This window comes from Acanthochromis polyacanthus, chromosome 23 (assembly GCF_021347895.1).
Source record: "Acanthochromis polyacanthus isolate Apoly-LR-REF ecotype Palm Island chromosome 23, KAUST_Apoly_ChrSc, whole genome shotgun sequence".
NCBI classification, from domain to species: Eukaryota; Metazoa; Chordata; class Actinopteri; family Pomacentridae; genus Acanthochromis; species Acanthochromis polyacanthus.
Window position 1 is genome coordinate 23,541,280 of NC_067135.1, and position 19,638 is coordinate 23,560,917.

The window sequence follows — 19,638 nt, forward strand, 5'->3', positions numbered from 1 at the left end:
CATATGATTACTGCCAGGCTTGTTGAACCTAAACATCACTAAATAGAACCTGTCTTCATTGTGAAGTAGCTAAGGGCTCTGAAAAAGCAGCACATGATGCCACGTTCTGAAGAGTTTCAAGAACAGATGAGGAACAAAGTCATTGACATTCATCAGTCTGGAGGGTTTCAAAGCCATTGCTGAGGCTCTGGGACTCCAGAGAACCACAGTGAGAGACATTATCCACAAATGGAGAAACATGGAACAGTGGAGAACCTTCCCAGGAGTGGACCAACCACCAACATTTCTCCAAGAGCATCAACATCTAATCCAGGAGGTCACAGAAGAACCCAGAGGAACATCTAAAGATCTGCAGACCTCACTGGCCTCAGTTAAGGTCCGTCTACATGATTCCGCAATAAGGAAGACTCTGGGAGGAAATGGATCCATGGGAGAGGTAGAAGGCTCAAACCACTACTGATCAAAAAGAACATAAAGGTTCATCTGGTATTTACAAAAAATATGTCTGGATGAGCTCCAAGACTTTAGGATAAGATCCTGTGGAGTGATGAGTCAAAGGTGGAACTTTCTGGAAGACATGGGTCTGTTCCATCTGGTGTGAAGCTAATACTGCATTCCACAAGAAGAACATGATACCAGCAGTGAAACATGGTGGTGGTAGTGTGATGGTTGGAGGACCTGGACGACTTGTCATCACTGATGGAGCCATGAATTCTGCTCTCTATCAGAAAATCCTCCTGGAGAATATCCACCGTCAGTTCATGACCTAAAGCTCAACACTAATGGTTTATGCAGCAAGAAAAAGACCCAAAGACCACCAGCAAGTCCACCTCTGAGTGGCTCAGAAAGAACTAAATGAAGGTTCTGGAGTCAAAGTCTGGACTTGAATCTCATTCAGGTGCTGTGATAAGACCTTAAAAGGACAGTTTATGATCTAAAACCATCTAATGTGACTGAATTAAAATTATTCTACAGAGAAGAGTGAAGCAGAATTCCTCCATGGTGATGGAAAAGACTGATCACAAGCTGGAACAAACATTTAACTGCAGTTGTTGCTGCCAAAGCAGTTATTAGGTTCAAGGTGGCAATTACTTTTTCCACAATAAATCTTAAATAAAATTTAAAAATAGCACTTTGTGTTTTGTGGATTATCTCTGTCTAATATTCAATAAATATAAATATTAGTTTGGTGATCTGGAATATTTAAGTGATAATTATGCAAAAATACAAGACTCCTGGGCAAATACTTTTGCATGGCAGTGGTAATTGCTTTACACGTTAAGTGATCATAAACAGCAAGAAATGTTTAGTATACGTTTAGTTCGTTGTTTTTTTATTAGCAAAATCTGGCACTTAGACTTAATAAAATGTAACTCTTCTTTGGGTCTATTGCAAGCAAAACTGCTTCTCACTGCTTAAGTTTGCTTTTTTAATGCTTTTCTTTACTGCTCTTGCTCTACACCATTCCCAACTATGCTTTGGTTGCATTTTTTGGCAATAAATACAATGCAATGTTGGTTGTTTTGTCATATTTCAGAGTTTCCTACAGAGAGTGAATTTACTTGCAGTGGTGGGTGGTGCAGAGTGACTCATGTGTATGCAGTTTAGAGGTGGAGAGTGTCCTCCAGCTTGTTTTTTTTTTAATTTAAGTTTAAATTACACAAAATATTTGTGTAAAGTTTATGCACAGCCCGATCTCACGAGGATTCGTGAAACTGTCACGTAAGTTTTAGTTTCGGTTTCGTGCGCACCAACACGATTTCGTCATGTTTTTCGTGCCGCTCACCACGAAATGCGCACCAATGTATTTTAAACGGCGGACTTTTCGTGCCACTCAGAACGTATTTCAAAAGAATGTGTATATTATATTTTTAATGTAAAACCGTGGCGAATCCAACGCTATATTTTGCATGACATCGTCCCTAAACATAACCCTAACCATAACCCTAACCATAACCATAACCATAACCTAACCATAAGCCGGTGGTACACTTACCAATTTGCATAGGAATTTCAAGAATGTCCGGCGGCCGGCGGCCGCAAACGCGATCACACAAGCAGTATACGCCGATGGACAACTTAGATCGTCATGAATCCGCCGGTATAAACCACTTTCAGATGTGATTACCACAGCGAAAAACATTTCGTGGTGAGCGGCACGAAAAACATGACGAAATCGTGTTGGTGCGCACGAAACCGAAACTAAAACTTACGTGACAGTTTCACGAATCCCCGTGAGACCGGGTTGTTATGCAGCATAAGTACAAAACCTCATAAAAAGACAGAAATATTGGTAGATGAAATTTAGATTTTACATTGTGAAGATTAAATTTTGAAAAAACACTTGACTGCTTATTGAATTTTTCCATGAAACTCCTTCAAATGTACTTAGAAGTTTCTCCAGTAGGACCAACATCCCATTTTAGATGCAGCACATTTAACCAGCTACAAATTACTGCTGTTCCTAAACTGAGTGCAGAGAAGCTTCTAGTCTCAACTCGCTGTGTTCTAATCATAAATCGGATTTGTTTCAACAACAACTGAAGAGTTTTTCCAGAGAGTTCCATTTTGCTTTGAGGTTTTCTGCCACAGCAGTTGAAGTACTAAACAAAGCAAAGCAGTGCATGGGTTCTGAAACGTACCATCACAGTCCAGTCAAAGTCATTTATCTTCTCCTATTGTCAAAACCTGCTTCTTAAATGAACTGCAATGCAACCTGGTTAGAAACTGGATGTCAGTTTATTCATCTCACTTCTTTTTTTTTAGCCCAAAACAGGCAAATTATATCCAAAAAATCTGCTGAAAACACCTGCGTCTTCTAGCAGAATGCAGCTAATGTCCAGACAACTGCAATGCACGTTCTTACTACTGCCAGGCTAGTGTGTAATGGTTTAAAAATAGTGAAATAGGGAGTTGTTATGCCAGATTTACATACCTGTGCTGCACTATGGAGCCCTGCAGGTTGAGCAGCAGTGTTTGTGTGTCTATACATACGTCTTTGTTCTGTTATGTCGTCCTTTCTTTACCGTCTTCTTCTTCTTCCCTCCAGGTGCTCCAGAGGCAGGCCACAGTCTTCCTGCATGAGGCAAAGACTTCTTCCCAGCAGCCTTTGCACACACCAGCAATGTCAAACACACTGCAGCCTCCACCCAGCACCTTCCAGATTCCTCGGATCAATACGCTCGCTCCGTCAGACTCGCAAGGTAAACACCGACGGGGACTGCAGCAGCTGAAATCAGCTTTATGTTGACAGAAAAATCCCCCGTTAGGTGGTTTAACCGAAGAACTTAATGTGAAGTTATCGTCACAAATCGTCAGAAAAAAGTCTGATTTTTAGTACTGCTGTTGTTGCTTTCTTACCCAGGAGATTTTAATCAGTTTGAAAGCATCAAACTCACCACAAATTAAACCAACAAGAGCCGTGAAACAGATTGATGGCCTTGCAGTTTCAAATATGGTTTGATCGTTGCATATATTCATTTCAATTTTATTAACGAAAGAGGTTTCCAGGACAACACTTTCAGCTATCTTTAATTTAAATTTGGCAGAAGGAAAAGGGGAGCATTGAGGTCCACGATAAATAAAGAAAATGCTGAAATGACTCCGCTATAAATCCCATCTCTAACGTGACGTCACAGCTGTAAATAGAGCTAACATTTCATCTTCCAGCCTTGCTTTCATTAGTTTGCGGCGTCTTAAAAGCCTCGTGTTCACATTTAGCATGTCCACTGCCTAGTGTGTGTTAAATCAAGGAGTAGATTAATGTTCGCAGCTGCTTTCTGCTCTTTACAATCCAATGAACTCCAGCCAACATTACCAAAAGTTAGCATTCAGTTACACTTATTCTATTCCTAAAAGCTTCTAGTATTGGTAAAATACTGAAGCCCTAAAGAGGAACCCGACAGTGCTGCTTCATCAGTCTGTTAAACTGACAGAATTCCACCTTTCAGACCACAACGGTGACGGAGAGAGCAGAGATATGCACACGATATTTGTTATACATGCAAGATTGAACAGTACATAATGCCAAATAAACAGATACCAGCTTTACAAAGTGTCCAAATAACTGAGAATGTAGTTTGTTTAAGATTTTCTAAATACTGAAAATTCTACTACCATTCAAAAGTTTGGGGTCAATTGGAAATGTCCTTATTTTTGAAAGAAAAGCAGTTATTTCTCAATTAAAATAACAATAATTGCATGATAAATCCAGTTTAGATATTGTTAATGTGGTAAATGACTACTCTAGGTGGAAACGGCTGATTTTTAATGGAATATCTCCATAGGAGTACAGAGGAGCATTTCCAGCAACCATCACTCCTGTGTTCTAATGCTACATTGTGTTAGCTAATGGAGTTGAAAGGCTCATTGATGATTAGAAACCCTTGTGCAGTTATGTTAGTACATGAATAAAAGTGTCAGTTTTCATGGAAAACATGAACTTGTCTGGGTGACCCCAAACTTGTGAACAGTAGTGTAAGTACTACCGCCATCCTGTCTCCATGTCAGGGATCATTTATATTTGTAAGTAATTAATGAAGTTCCTGCTGCTGTCTGATGCTGCAAGTCTTAATAGACTCAGAGGAAAGACTCCTACAAACAGCTGGAAGCAATTTCAAAATTTGATGAAGCTGCTTTATTTCAGAGACTCAGTTCAGACTCTTACCGTGCTCCATAAACATTATTTGGTCTGACTGCTGTGGCGACTTTTACAGAAGTTTACTATTTTGGTTGCTTTCATGTCCAAAAGTCACTCAAAAATGTTGTCAAGTAGAGTTATGTTGAGTCTGATTTCACATATCTCCTCATTATATGTATAAAACTAGGACTAATCAGCTTTTTACAAGTCTTCTGTGTCTTCTCAATGGATCGCAAGGTGATGAGGGGTCTTAGTTTTTGCTTTCATGCAGCTTTGACTTAAATATTTCAGCAACCTCTGCAGTATGTAGTTCAGTTGCATATTTAAAACCACATTTACAGGATTCCTAATTGGACTCCAGATTAGAAAACTTATGTTTGTCAGTTTTAATGTGAAGTTGGGATTCATAAATGTATGTAAATTACACAGAAGTTGTGTTAATGCTGGGTAAGGAAGCAACAGCAAGAAGGAGGGTAAAGCTGAGCTGAAAAGTCATTCCTCCAACATTGAGTTGCTACCATGAGTGAGCTGAAAAAGCAAACGATATGTCAGCTATTTCACTAACAGCGTAGCGTGGCTGGGCTGCTGCTATCTGATGTGATCAGTTTGGGCAGCACATGGACGGCTGCTTCCGTTTTCCAGGCCAAGCTTCTCCATGGAGATAAAGCTGAATCATGTGGCAGTCCTTAACCATTTTCCGCATTATCTTCTATCTATGCCAGACACAGGAAAGTAGTAATGAAGCATCCGCCTCGTGTTTTCAGCTCTCCTCCGCCCTACAACACATCAGCGGCCCCGTTAGCAGAAAACTTGGCAAAAGAGTTGACAAAAAAGTTGGAAGGAGTCCTGATAACATGCTCGAATCCAGTCTTTCAGCTTTGCACCTTACAAAGGACAAAATCTCAGTTTTCCACAGTGTTGCTGCATCTGTTTTGTTTTTATCGTGCTCCTATATTGGATCATCATGCTCATTTTTTTAAATGTTGCCCCTCCTCCAGAGATAAAGCCGCCGCCCCCTCAGAGCCGGAGAAACACCCTGAGCTGCCTGAAAGGAGCTGAGCCCAGCATGCTGCTCAGCGCCTCCACCTCCGACAGCATCAGCATCATCCCCAGCTCCGAGGTGGCGTCGCAGCTCAGCTCGCCGGCCGCCGGTCCAGGCCGGAGCGACACGTCGGGTTGCCATGGCCGACGGGGGATGATGCAGGCCATAAAAAACGAGAGGCGGGCCTCTAAGGTGAGCTTAAACATGCACTTGTTTCCCGGCATGGCGTCACTGTAACTGTGACTTCAAGTGAGCACTGCCTCAGCTGCCTCTAGACGATCACATGACTGCGATCCTACTACTAAAAGGAACAACTGATTAAGTTGTGGGGGTGTTTCAGAGTCCCATCAATTCCAACATATTTAGGTCACGTCATTGAGTATCCATACATAGCATACACATGCAGAACACACGCCTGTGCTAAGCGCAAGGTAGTTTTTATTGAAGATTTCATCCCTTGGAAATGATATGACTGAGCAGCCTTGGTGAAGTAATGTGCTGTGTTGCTGAGATTTAAAGGTCCTTTTGGCAACATTTAGAACCACTAGAGAACCACTCCTTTCTCCTATTTTCACTTTCATTGACAACCAGAGAAGTTGTGTACGTGAGCACCAACAAAAACACAACCATTATCCAGACTGGTGTTATAAAACTGAAACATCATCTTCACCTGCTCGCATCCGCTCCTCTCCATGTATGTCTGTTTCCAGTCTGTCAGAACAGAGGAAACAGACGCACCAAAGAGGGCCTCAAAACAGCACTAGAATCTCTCACACTGAGCTGAAAATGAAATATATGCAAAAATGCCTTAGACGAAGCTCTTAGGGTTTTCAGCGCACCGGCTAATTGCTGGATTGCACTTTGCTGGGCCAGCTTCCAAGACATAGAACAGAGCTGATGCCATTGCATCAAGTTATTTTTATTAATACTTCATATACAGTATGCCTGTTTCCATGGTCTGTCAGACCAGAGTAAGTTTGTGCTCAGAAATAGACACATCTTTAGAAGAGAAAGACTCGCAGATGAGCGCCTGAAAACAGCATTAGAGCTTCTCACCTTGAGCTGAAAGTGAAATATATGCACATAATCAGATAAATATCACAGATGAAATGCTTTCTTCTGAAGCTCTTTGGGTTTTAAGGGCACTGGCTAATTACTGGATTGCACTATAATGCTCCAAAGCAGTGTTTTAAGTGGAGAGGGAGCCGATGCCATTCGATCATATCATATTTGTTATATTAGTATTTTATATATGGTATGTCTGTTTCTATACTCCGTCAGAGTAAATTAACGTTTGAAAGTAGACACACCATAAGAAAAGGACTGGCAGAAAAGAGCCTCAATACAGCACTAGAGCCTCTCACATGCAGCTGATAATGAAATTTGTGCAACTATCTGAGATGGAATCCTTTGTTTTTCAATTATTTGGGTTTTGAGGGCACTGACTAATTGCTGGATTGCACTTTAACTTTCTAAAGGAGTGTTGTAAGTGCAGAGAGAGGCCCAACAGTTTCAAAGGAACATGCAATTTGCCAAAGCATAGAACAGGCCAGATGCCATGCCATCATAGTAGTTATATTAATGCTTCGTATACAGCATGTCTGTTTCAGAGTTTGTCAGACCGGAGTAAACTTGTGTTCGGAAATAGACACACCACGAGAAAAAAAGGCTATCAGACGAGAGCCTGAAAACAGCTAAACTAACAACTAGAGCCTCTCACACTGAGCTGAAAATGAAAGTTGTGCAGATATCTTAGATGAAATGCTTTGTTCTGAAGGTCTTTGGGTTTTGAGCGCACCGGCTAATTGCTGGATTGCACTTTAATGCTCCAAAGCAGCGTTTTAAGTGCAGAGGGAGGCCCAACAGTTTCAAAGCAAAATAGAGTCTGCCAAAACATTACACAGCACTGATGCCATTCCATCATATTAGTGAAATTAATGCTTCATATACAGTATGTCTGTTTCCACGGTCTGTCAAACCGGAGTAAACTCATGTTTGGCAATAGATCGAAGATGAGCAGACATTACAAAAGACCGACTAGCAGATGAGAGCCTCAAAACAGCACTAGAGCCTCTCAAACTGAGCTGAAAATGAAATGTATGCACATAATGAGATAAATATCATAGATACAGTACAATACTTTGTTCTTGATTTCCTTAGGTTTTGAGGGCTCCGGCTAATTGCTGGATTGCACTTTACGTTTCCTAAGCGGTGTTTTAAGTCAGCCCGATCTCACGAGGATTCGTGAAACTGTCACGTAAGTTTTAGTTTCGGTTTCGTGCGCACCAACACGATTTCGTCATGTTTTTCGTGCCGCTCACCACGAAATGCGCACCAATGTATTTTAAATGGCGGACTTTTCGTGCCACTCAGAACGTATTTCAAAAGAATGTGTATATTATATTTTTAATGTAAAACCGTGGCGAATCCAACGCTATATTTTGCATGACATCGTCCCTAAACATAACCCTAACCATAACCCTAACCATAACCTAACCATAACCTAACCATAAGCCGGTGGTACACTTACCAATTTGCATAGGAATTTCAAGAATGTCCGGCGGCCGGCGGCCGCAAACGCGATCACACAAGCAGTATACGCCGATGGACAGCTTAGATCGTCATGAATCCGCCGGTATAAACCACTTTCAGATGTGATTACCACAGTGAAAAACATTTCGTGGTGAGCGGCACGAAAAACATGACGAAATCGTGTTGGTGCGCACGAAACCGAAACTAAAACTTACGTGACAGTTTCACGAATCCCCGTGAGACCGGGTTGTTTAAGTGCAGAGGGATGTCCAACAGTTTGAAAGAGGATCGGCTGTCAAAACATAAAACAGAGCTGATGCCATCCCATCATATTAGTCCTATTTATGCTTTATAAATGTGCATATTGCAGCTTTAAAGAACAACTTAACCGCAGGTCAAACATTTCCATCGTGGTTTAACTTGATGTCGTGACACAGATGTGCACTCCAAGGTGAACTTTTCAGCATCATATGAAATTTGACGCCCTGTGCTGAGATCAGAAAAGGATATGTCGAAAAATACAGATTATATTCCTTAAATTTATGGAGAAGTTTAAAGCAATGCTCAGTGCAGCTCAAGAATCAGAATACTCAGCCCTGCAAGTGGTTCTTAGACTGGAATCCTTCCTCTGAATGTCGAGTTTCTTTTGTACTTTAAGCATCAGAAACACTCCTTAAGTTGCTGTATTCTGCTCTTTCTCGGTTGTTGCAGCTGATTTAGTCAACAGTTTTGTTCAACCAATCACAAGCGAGGAAATGTGGCCACAGACACCAGATTTAAAACTCTGGATTACTCATCGCTGATTGGCCTTAACAGCATTCTGTGACCTCATTTGGCGTGGGCTTGAATGCGACAGATGTTCATTTATACGTACAGCTCCAATGTTAGAGTGACAGCTTCTGTCATCAGAACCTTAGAGCTGCTTCCCATCCCTGTTTGACACGAGAGACTCTTTGAAATCAGAGGCAGCACATTAGCCGGTACTAGCATCAGAGGTCAGGAAATCACCTCGGCTTGTTCTCACCTCAGCCTTTTATCAGCTTCCATTACACACGTTTTAACATCTCACGCTGAATATTGACTTACTGCAGGTGCAGCTCTGACTATTCTACAATAATTTACCATTATTTGCTTTGATTAGCACCAAAAATAGGCCAGTGTGCAAACCGCCAGATGTATTTTAAGTGAGTCACGAGGGGATAATCCTTCCTTTTCTACACATGATTTATGGTTGTAACTCTAAAATGTGTTGCTGGATAATGACTCCGGCCCTGAGGGTTTAATTTAAAATAATTTAAGCTTAAAGCAAGTAGAAACAGTTTCCAGCCTAAATGATAATTATGCCAGTTTTTCTCTGGCCACCAGGAGGAAGGAGGAAGAACATAGTTGGCATAATGTGGCCCAATAGTCTTTCTATAGATAAGAGCTGCAGATTTAGCTCACTTTCTTGGCAACATAAGGAATGTTCACTTTTATTATTGCTCTGTGTTGGTCTCCACCATCACCTGAGCAAAATAACCTAAATTTCTGAGCTATTTTAATATGAAAAAGGTCAGATTTTTTAGATTCCAGATTCTTAAATTTTAATATGTGGCAGTAAACAGAATGTTTTTGGGGTTGTGGATAAAATAACACATTTCAGTAGGCTTTTGGAAGCAAAGGTCACCATTTTATCACCATTTTCTTATATGTTGTGGGCCAAACAATTAATCAGTTAATAGAGAAAACAATCAGCAGGCATTATTTGCAGCCCCAGAGGTCAATAAAATGAACCAAAGCAGTTACTTTATGCTTCGTAAAAACAACAGAAGACATTAAAACGCCCTATAAAACTAAAGGAGCTGCAGAGTCAGCGATGGTTCTGCGTTGGTTGTGTTTCTTTGTGAAGAACACACATATTTGAACCGCTGTCTGTGTAAAGATATTGATGGGTGCAGCTTTAAAATGATGTTTTTTGCTTGCATATGCAGAAATTTCTGAGCCTCTACAGTAAGTACACATCAAGTTATCTAAACCTGGTTCCTCGCCAGTGTTTTTTAGTTTATTAGATTGTGGCTTTCTCTCCTTGAGGACGCAGAACGGAGTGGTTTTTCTGAGGAACTCCCAGCTGTTTCTTCACAGCGAGTTTCTAATGTCTCCCCTGAAATATTCAGAAGAGCTCGTGTTATCAAATCCAGCCGGGCACTTTGAGCAGCGTCAAAGAGCTTCGAGTGCTGCCGGAGTCACCGAGCGCTCGCAGGGCGCCCGGCGGCGGCTCCGGTGGATTCAGATTCATTTTGGATGAGGACCAAAGCGCTCTCATGCCTCCATCAAAAATTCAGGTCCTGGCATGAGTGGTGCAACCAGAGAGAAAACATCAATCTACATCTGATGCATGAATTTTAATTCAATTTTATTTAAATAGTGCAAATTCACAACATACTGCATTGCTCTATTATAGTTATAGTTGCTCTATATTAATGAAAGTTGCTTTATATTAGGTTAAGCTTGCTCTGCAATAGTTAAAGTTGCTCTTCATGAGTTGAAGTTGCTCTATTTTAGTTAAAGTTGCTCTATTTTAGTTAAAGTTGTTCTAAATGAGTTAAAGCTGCTCTATCATAATTAAAGTTGCTCTGTATTAGCTAAAGTTGATATTATTCGTTAAAGTTGCTCTTAATGAATTATAGTTGCTCTAATTGAGTTGAAGTTGGTCTAAATGAGTTAAAATTGCTCTATATTAGTTAAAGTTGCTCCTTATTGATTAAACTTGCTCTAAATGAGTTTAAGTTGCTCTATATTAGCTAAAGTTGATATTATTAGTTAAAGTTGCTCTTAATGAATTATAGTTGCTCTATATTAGTTAAATATTGCCAGGCAATTTCATGTTTTGAATGAAAGCTCACAGTTTTATTCGATTAGCTAAAACAATGTAGCATTAGAACACAGGAGTGATGGTTGCTGGAAATGTTCCTCTGTACCTCTATGGAGATAGTCCATTAAAAATCAGCCTTTTCCAGCTAGAATAGTCATGTAGCACATTAACAATGTCTAGACTGGATTTATCATTCATTTAATGTTATCTTCATTGAAAGAAACTGCTTTTCTTTCAAAAATGAAAACACTTCAAAGTGACTCCAAACTTTTGAATAGTAGTGTGCATATAAAACAAATTTGTTGTTTATCTACGTAATATTGTAAAAAATCAAGAACATCTTGTCTCTGATTTCACTTTGAGAAAATTCAAGCGGTTTTCAGCCACTGAATGAAAAAAAGCATTTGTGGTTTTTCAACATTAGTCTGATCTGGCAGTCAAAGCTTCACTTCACTTTTCTTATTCTGTCATTTTCTTCCCCTTGTTCTCCTTCTCCTCTCCTCTGTCTTTCCTCAGGTCCTGGGAATCGTCTTCTTCCTCTTCCTCATCATGTGGTGTCCCTTCTTCATCACCAACGTCACCTCCGTCTTGTGCCGGGACTCCTGCAACGAGTCGCTGCTCCACGACCTCCTCAACGTCTTCGTCTGGGTGGGCTACATCTCCTCGGGGGTCAACCCTCTGGTCTACACCCTCTTCAACAAGACCTACAGGAGGGCCTTCTCCAGCTACATCAGGTGCCGCTACAAGGTCGGGGCCAACGCTGCCGGACAGAGCTGCAAAACCCTCCTGGTGCCGCCGCCGTGCCCGTCGCACGCCGTCACGCCCCTCCTGATGGGCGGTCACGGGAAAGCCGGCGTGGACCGCAACAGTAACTGTCGCAACGGCGGCCGGGGGGACAACGGGAGGCTGGCGGTGGACCCAGAGGACACGACAGACGACGGGACGCAGATAGGAATAGCATCGCAGAGCCTCACTGAGTGCCACAACGCTGGGATGCTCTCGGAAACGGAGCCGGAAACGGAGCTGGAGCAGGAGCTGTCACTCATCAGCTACAGTCCCGCCTCCAGAGAACACACCAGCAGCGTGTGACTGTCGGCCTCCCGTCGTTTCACGTCTTCTTTCTAACCTGCAGGCGCTGGACCGAGCAGCATCGGGCTGCTCGGAGCCTGCAGCCTCTTCGCTGGTTTAAACCTAGCGTGGAGACTCTTATTGTGAAAGGATCTGAATTTCCTCCACACAGAAGTGCACGATTTACACCAGTGTGGAAAGAAAACTAGAAGAGCCAACCTCGAGGGTGTACAGTGGGATTTTCCACTGCTGTTTTGGAATGAAAACCAATATTTCCACTGTGTTTGTTTTCTATTTGTTGCCAGAAAATTGGTTTTCATGCCAGAAATGGAAAATGGAGGCATCCTTCAGGCCTTCAACGATGCGTAAACGTGCTCAAAATGAGGTTTACTTCATGAGGAGTGAAGTATCCGACGACTTGAGGAGCTACTCTGACCTGGTATGAAGTCAAGCGGCCCGTCATGGAGTCCCACTGATGCAGGTTACAGAGTCGAGGACGAGGTCATCGGGGTCAAACTACGACTTCAAGCCTTCACACAGAGTCACGATGCAGTCTGAGCTCCGGTCCACACCGAGCAAACTAAACCAAATATATTTTTGTGGTGACAGCCGTCACGGAATCTGTCCGAATGAACCTTCTCCAGCATGTAATCAAACTGCTCAGCCCACACTAATGGGACGTTTCTCTGAAGGAAGCTTTCTGCAGGCTGCAGATGAAGGAATGTACTCTGACAGCTGGTCTCCAGTGGACTCACAGCGCCATCTGGTGGCCACACGGCCCACCGAGGTGGTCTCCTGGGCCTGGAGGATGGAAGGCGCTGTCAGGTTCTGGCTCCTGCTCACCAACACGATCACTTTGGAAAGAAAGAAATTCACAACATCCAGAAATTTTTACAGGAAAACAACCAATAAAGTTTCAAATACAAAGAAACAATCGAAAAGTTAAAAATAACAAAGTTTTTGACAGAGTGCACAACTGTTCAGCAGTCTTTAACAGGAACAAAATACGAGGAGTTTTATTTTTAACCTCACAGTTTCATTATTTAGCGTCATTATCAGTGATTCAGCCTCAGTTTTAAACCTGCAGTCTGGAGCCTCTGCCTCAGAATGTTTAATTCCATAAACACAGTTGATGTTTGCTCAGTTTTTGCTCTGAGTTGCTGTTTTCATCGCAAGTACTGGTATTCAGAAACATCTGTAGCCACCGCTGCAGCCGTTCCCTTTTTTTTTAGCAAACAAATTCAGATTTTATTCTGTCAATTATAATGTTAAACATTCACAAAACTAAATGAACACACAACAGCAGTACGAGGTTAGAGCCTAGAAGAAATGAGGATACAAAATAAGAACCACAACCTGCACTTCAATTCATTTTCTTTATGATGCAGTCGAGCGGAAAAAAGGCAGAATCCAGTAACATTAGGACTTTTAGCTCATGAATTACTGTGATTTAGAGTAAAGCTCCTCTGAAGAATGTTGTCTTGCACATTTAAAACGACTTAATAAACATATCATATTATCAAAGGACATATCAGATTTTTCAGAGCATAAATCTTGGCTGTTTGATATTCAAGGCCTCTCTGAAGGACAGATTCTTGAAAGAAGCAGAACTCCTGTGTCATTTACTTTTAAAAAAATATATAATTTTTAATCAAAGGTCAGCCATTAGATCAGCGCCAAAAAAAAACCTCCGTTGCAGGATTTTCTGTCAGGCTGCAGGCCAGAACGTGTTCAGACGCTACAGTGGAAGCCAAAGAAGAAAAGAAGGGAGTTTTTTTGCATATTAATCAGTGAGTTTTGGTTATAAATAATCTGATTATTGGATCGTTGCAGTTGCATGTCTGCTATAGTGGTGGATCTTAGGATGCAGATCACTCAGAGTGGGACTCAAAAACTAAAGACCTTCAGATTTAAACTCATAAGACGGAGAGAAAGTCAATACTTTAAGACAATTTATCGACATCTCATGCCTCTACCTATCTATAACACCCTGCTGCACCAATGATTTACTACTGTGCCGGTTTGTCAGATTTAAACCTCTTCAAAGGCAGTCCAACGGGGATAATTGGTCGTCTGGTAAAGAAAAACTTCAGAAAAATAGTTTTGAAGGGAACTGTAGCGGTTTTTACATCTTCTGCGGCTTAGTAGAAACAGCACTGCTTTAAAACTAGACAAACAGGGCTCAAATGATGTCATTTAGAGGGCGTTAAGATGAGATCTAATGAAAGATTTTACAGGAAAGTGTAGATTCTTGGTCACCCAGGTCATAGTCATCCTACAGCCATGGCCATAAGTTTGGACACAAGTACCATGACGCTTGTGAATCTTAGAAAATACCACAAAATTGTCACTTACAATACAGTACACAACTCCTGAGAACTATATTAAGTTTCATATTTTAAAAAAAACATCAAAAGAGTTTGGTGTCATTTTGTTATTCTTACCAAATTCGGTTGTGAAAGTACTGCATTTTTTTGTTATTTTCTTCTAATATTATGTTTTGGGAACAAAGTTGTTCCAATTGTTGGAATTTATTGATAATATTATATCCCTTGTTGATTTGTTGACTAATTAAACTGGTGCTGTCAAAAAATATTAGTTATGTTCTGTAATAGACATCAAAACAGACATCGTAAGTCATGCTGTGTCCAAACTTATGGCCATGGCTGTAACAGCTTCAGGAGAAGGAAACCGGTCTTTTCTCTTTGGTTCTTGCATGTTTTACATCCCACAAGTATATCATCTTCACCAACTTCTGTATATCACAACACAGGAGAATCAGCTCCTCAGGTCAAGACTCAGCAGTCTTCCTGCATCTCAAGGATAAAGGAAACTCTGCTATGTTTTGCTGGAACAACCATCTCTAAACTATCTAATTATCAGGTACTTAGAAGGCAGTCTTGAGATCCTTCCACAGAAAATTTCACCAGTGTGTTGATGTATGTGACTTTTGGGTAAAAAAAAAAAACAATAAAAAAATGTAAAAGAGCCAAAAACAAGAGTCCAGTTTCCTTCTCCTGAAGGGTTAGGGTAAAGACACATCGATCCAATGTTCACTAAAGGAAAGGACGTGATGTCTCTCCAAAGGACCTTATCGACAGCATTAACCTCGATGGAAAAGTGTCTTTTATTTCCTATTTAACCACAGTCTAGAAGCCTGGTTATCTCCGCCTCTGCAGCATCCATTTTGACCTGCAGTTGTTCAGTCTGCCTCTTTTTAGCCTCTCAAACTTTGCAAATGCTAAACTAAATTTCTCGAGTGCTTAGAATGCAAAAAAACTAAGCTTTAATGTGGAGTAAGTTGCATTTTTTTTTGGCATCTTTGGGCAACAATTCCATACTCACCTTTCACCAAGTGATCTTAGCAAATCCTAGACTTCTGCACCTCCTCTGGGCTCTGATGTCAGACCAATGACTGGAGCTGTTAGCCAGTTAGAAGGCTTTCTACCAATCAGATTAGATGCAACCATGTCCAGATTTCTGCAGCTTTTGCTTCCAACATAACCGTTATCGTATCAAAGTGGATGTCACCTTCCCAAGAGATCAGCGTTTCATTTTCCTAATTACCTCTTCAGCCAGTCAGAATTACAAACACTTGAATGTAAACGCCTTTAATTACCCACAATCCCCCATTCTCGGTCGAAGATTGAAGGTCAAAGCTTGCAACCTGGAGCCTGAGGCCTGCAGCCGCCTCTGAATGAAACCTACCGCTAGCAGTCATTCTAATTCTGCGAGTCTCTGTACGATTTATCCACTATTTGTATCCTCCAGACTTACTCGGTGGTTGTTTGCACCACTTCTCTCTGCACAAAGAGAGGTCTACATGAGCTAACGCTGGCGAGTCGGCGCCGAGGTTTGACCTACAGATGATCGCGCATGTTTGAAGTGTTGTTCAAAAGGTCCTCTCTGCCTTTCCGAGATTTTCTTTTGTTCTCTCTTTAATACTGAAGTGAAACAGTGAAGGGGAGGAAAGAAAGGAAGAACAAGCAAAGAGCAATCCAATCAAAACGGCATGCGACTCCTGCAGGCATTTCATCTTTATCAGCTCGCAAAGCACCACAATTAGAGCGAAAACAAGAAACAAAGGAGAAGAGAGGACTCTCTGAACGGCTTGTGTTTGATCCGTCCAGTAAAGAGCTACAGCCGGGCAGCCGACTCAGTCTGTCGCAATGTAATAACTGTGTTTCCCGTGTTCCTGTGTGTTTAGAACCAGGCCAAGCTCAAATTGCAGTCTGAGATTGATTCGGTCACTTTTCTTGGTTCTCGTTGATTGTGTGGATTGGATCCGGACGCCCCTGCAGACGCTCCCGGTCCAGACGGATGACGGCAATCACTGTGAAAAAGCAACTGGAGAGATTTCAGCTGATAATTCGATCTGGGTCTGGTGTGTATAGACGAAGCCGGAGCCGTTTGTTGACAGAGTTGCTTTGAAGACGTCTTTAGGAGGCCTCATTTGGGAATGTTTTTCCAATTAAGGAGTGTTTTTTTTTTTTTTTTTTTTTGTTCTGTGCATCTTGCGTTTACAGATCAATGTTGTTACTTGGTAAAGACCCTTTTCAGTTTTCAGGAAGTGGTTCAACATTATCAGTCAATCAGTCAATCAATCAGAGTTTAGCTCTATAGCACTTTTCAGACAAGCAGAAAACACCGATAAAATGCAATAACTCAAAAAAAGCAACCCCTAAACTGTCCTATAAAACATGTGCAATGAAACAATAAAACACCAGATGAGATCCAATAAGCTAGATGAATTAATAAATAAAATAATATATATATATATATATATATATTAGAGAGAGAAATACAAGTCTAAAACTGTTAAAAACAGAATAAGAAATTATAAAAATGAAGCAATAAACTGCACGTTCAACAGACTAAAATATGTAAATAGGCAAATAAACAGAGAAGTCAATAAATAAAATGAATTCTAAGAAGGGTAATAAATAAGTAAAACCTGTGAAATCAATCAAAAGCAATCAAAAGATCTTGCAAAAGCAAACTAATTATGAGAAGCTTGTTTTCTTGCCAAGAGCTGCATTAGAAGATCTGTAATGAAGTTATATCGATCTGGTCTCAACAGCCAGTTAGCTTAGCATAAACAGTGTTAGCAGAAACAACCAGGCTGCCCCCTACTGGCAGGTCTGATTAACACATTATTGTATCTGCACAAAAATCCAGAGATTCTGCAACATGAAACGTGTGTTCGAAATGGCATACTAACGTACTACTCACACTAAGTGTGACGTCAAAGTAAGTATGTAGTGCGTTCACATTAGATAGTATGAAAAGACTGAGTACGCGAGAAATACCCGGATGTATACTATATCCAGAAAATTTTTAAGTATGCGTGGTGACCACACTAGTCATACTCAACCGCCCCATAATGCTTTGCGAGCTACCCACCGAAATGGAAGCCTCCGCGGGATATGTGGCCGGACCGGGGCGATTTTTATTTTATTTTATGTGGTTAAGTAGTCATGCTAATCACCCCACAGAGAAATAGGCGTTTTCTGACCAACGTTTTAAATTTGTCAGACGCCTCACAACGTGCTACTGAATGCTAGCAGCTAGTTGCAGCAGCTCGCTTTGCATACAGAACAAGTAGCAGCTACCTCCAGTAGCCTGCAGCTACAACTGAAACGATTCGCATAATCTGGCTAATAACTGCATGAGGAGTGCCGGCTTGAAATTGCCACATTAATTATGCGACTGTTTGTTAGCGTGAAATCGACCTGAAGCCGGCGTTCAGCTGAGAGATTTGATAGCCGTTCTTCCGGTTTTTGTTGTCAGAGGTTTGAAATGCATTATGGGAAACGTAGTAGTATACTGTAGTGTGAACGGTTGGCATTCTAATCATACTTATAGTACGTAGTATACAGTATATACTCATTGAGAATGTAGTATGTAGCACGTTAGTATGCCATTTCGGACACAGCCTATGTCTTGGCCCCAAGCAGCAACATCAAGTGACTCAATAAAAATGTTGAATTGGTTTTCATGTGTCTCAGGTTGTCCATCCATCCAGTTCTGGTGAACATGATGTCTCTTGAACAGATGGATGGAAGTTCTATAAGTTTATCAGAAATGCCTGCTTGGCGTCAAGGATGAACTGATTAGATTTTACTATGAATAGACTCACTTAATGTGCTCATTATGATGAAATGTCGCACAAATATCATCCATTAGCATTAGTTTTAGCTGCTTTATCTAATATCGAATTTAATCTGGTGCTAAAATCACCAAAAAAACTGTATCAGGTACAGGTAGAAAATACAATCTCTGTCAAGAAAAACCCAAACAACCAGAGGAGGGAATTACATTTTCTATCGACAAGATCAAAACAAAAAAATGTCAAACCAGTACAGATGTGGATGTAAAACAACCAAAAGACGCTAATTCTATTTGTGAATTAAACAAGTTTTAGAGGACCCATCACTTCTCCAGTCACGATGCTAAGCTAAGCTAACCAGTTACTCATATCGGCATAAAGACGTGAGAGTTGTGTTGGTTATTTTGTTGAGGCAAAAACACAATGGAAACGTCATGAGAAAACACTCGACCACAAATGAATTGCTTTATGTGTGTCAAATACTGTGACAGAACCTGAAGGTGGATTTTTCCTCTAAATTTCTGACATCTGGAGCAGCACTTCCTCTGTGTTTCAGCTAATTGTCTGAATTCTAAAAGCTAATACCTCAGATAAACTAATACAGACTTTCCGAGGTCACCGTCGTCCACACCTTTAATCCTGCAGCTGCTTTACGTTTCCTCCAAACATGCAACTCTGTCGGTAAACGGCTCTGAGCAGCAGCTTGTTCGAGAGTCCGACAAACCAGCTTCCCTTCCTGCGCCAAACTCTCACGGCGTTGGTCTGGTTTGTCTCGCTCTTGTCCAGCTCAGAGAACTTCTTCTGTGCTCAATCTTCTTCTGTTATGCAGTGGCTAATTTTTTTTGTTTGTTTGTTTTTTTTATAACATTTTAATTGTGAATGTTTGTCTCTAAGGCATCTCTCTGAGTTTATACGACGTCACCATCCACACAATGTATATTTTCTTTGATTTCTGTGTGATGCTGCTATTTATTTATTAAAATATTATTCTCATGTGTGGACAGTTGTCTTACTTTAACACATTCTGGTCCATCTGCTGTATGAAAAAGTGTTTTCTATGACTCTGCTGGCTCAGATTCTGCGGTAAAATGAACAAACGAAGGCCTTAAAACATCTACAGTGCTGTGCAAAAGTATTTGCTCCCCCTACAGAAATACTCTATTTTTGCATAATTCTCACACTTAAATGTTCCACATCATCAAACTAATATTTATATTTGTTGAATATTAGACAGAGATAACCGACAAACCTGTATCACTCTGTGAAAAAGTAACTGCCCCCCTAAACCTAATAACTGTTTGTTCCAGTTTGTGATCAGTCTTTTCCATCACCATGGAGGAATTCTGCTCCACTCTTCTCTGTAGAATAGTTTGAATTCAGTCACATTAGATGGTTTT

General features: G+C 41.0%; 1 protein-coding gene across 3 annotated transcripts in view; it reads left to right on the top strand.

The window, feature by feature from the left end:
• htr2cl1 (5-hydroxytryptamine (serotonin) receptor 2C, G protein-coupled-like 1) overlaps positions 1-19,234 on the top strand; it is a 250,892-nt gene extending 231,658 nt beyond the window's left edge. For all 3 annotated transcript variants that reach the window (XM_051944157.1, XM_051944156.1, XM_051944158.1), the window contains 3 exons: positions 3,050-3,203; positions 5,638-5,873; positions 11,581-19,234. In XM_051944157.1, the coding sequence (XP_051800117.1) occupies positions 3,050-3,203; positions 5,638-5,873; positions 11,581-12,153 (963 nt within the window). In that variant the 3' untranslated portion in view covers positions 12,154-19,234. The remainder of the gene's footprint in view (positions 1-3,049; positions 3,204-5,637; positions 5,874-11,580) is intronic.
• The last annotated feature ends 404 nt before the right edge of the window (positions 19,235-19,638 follow it).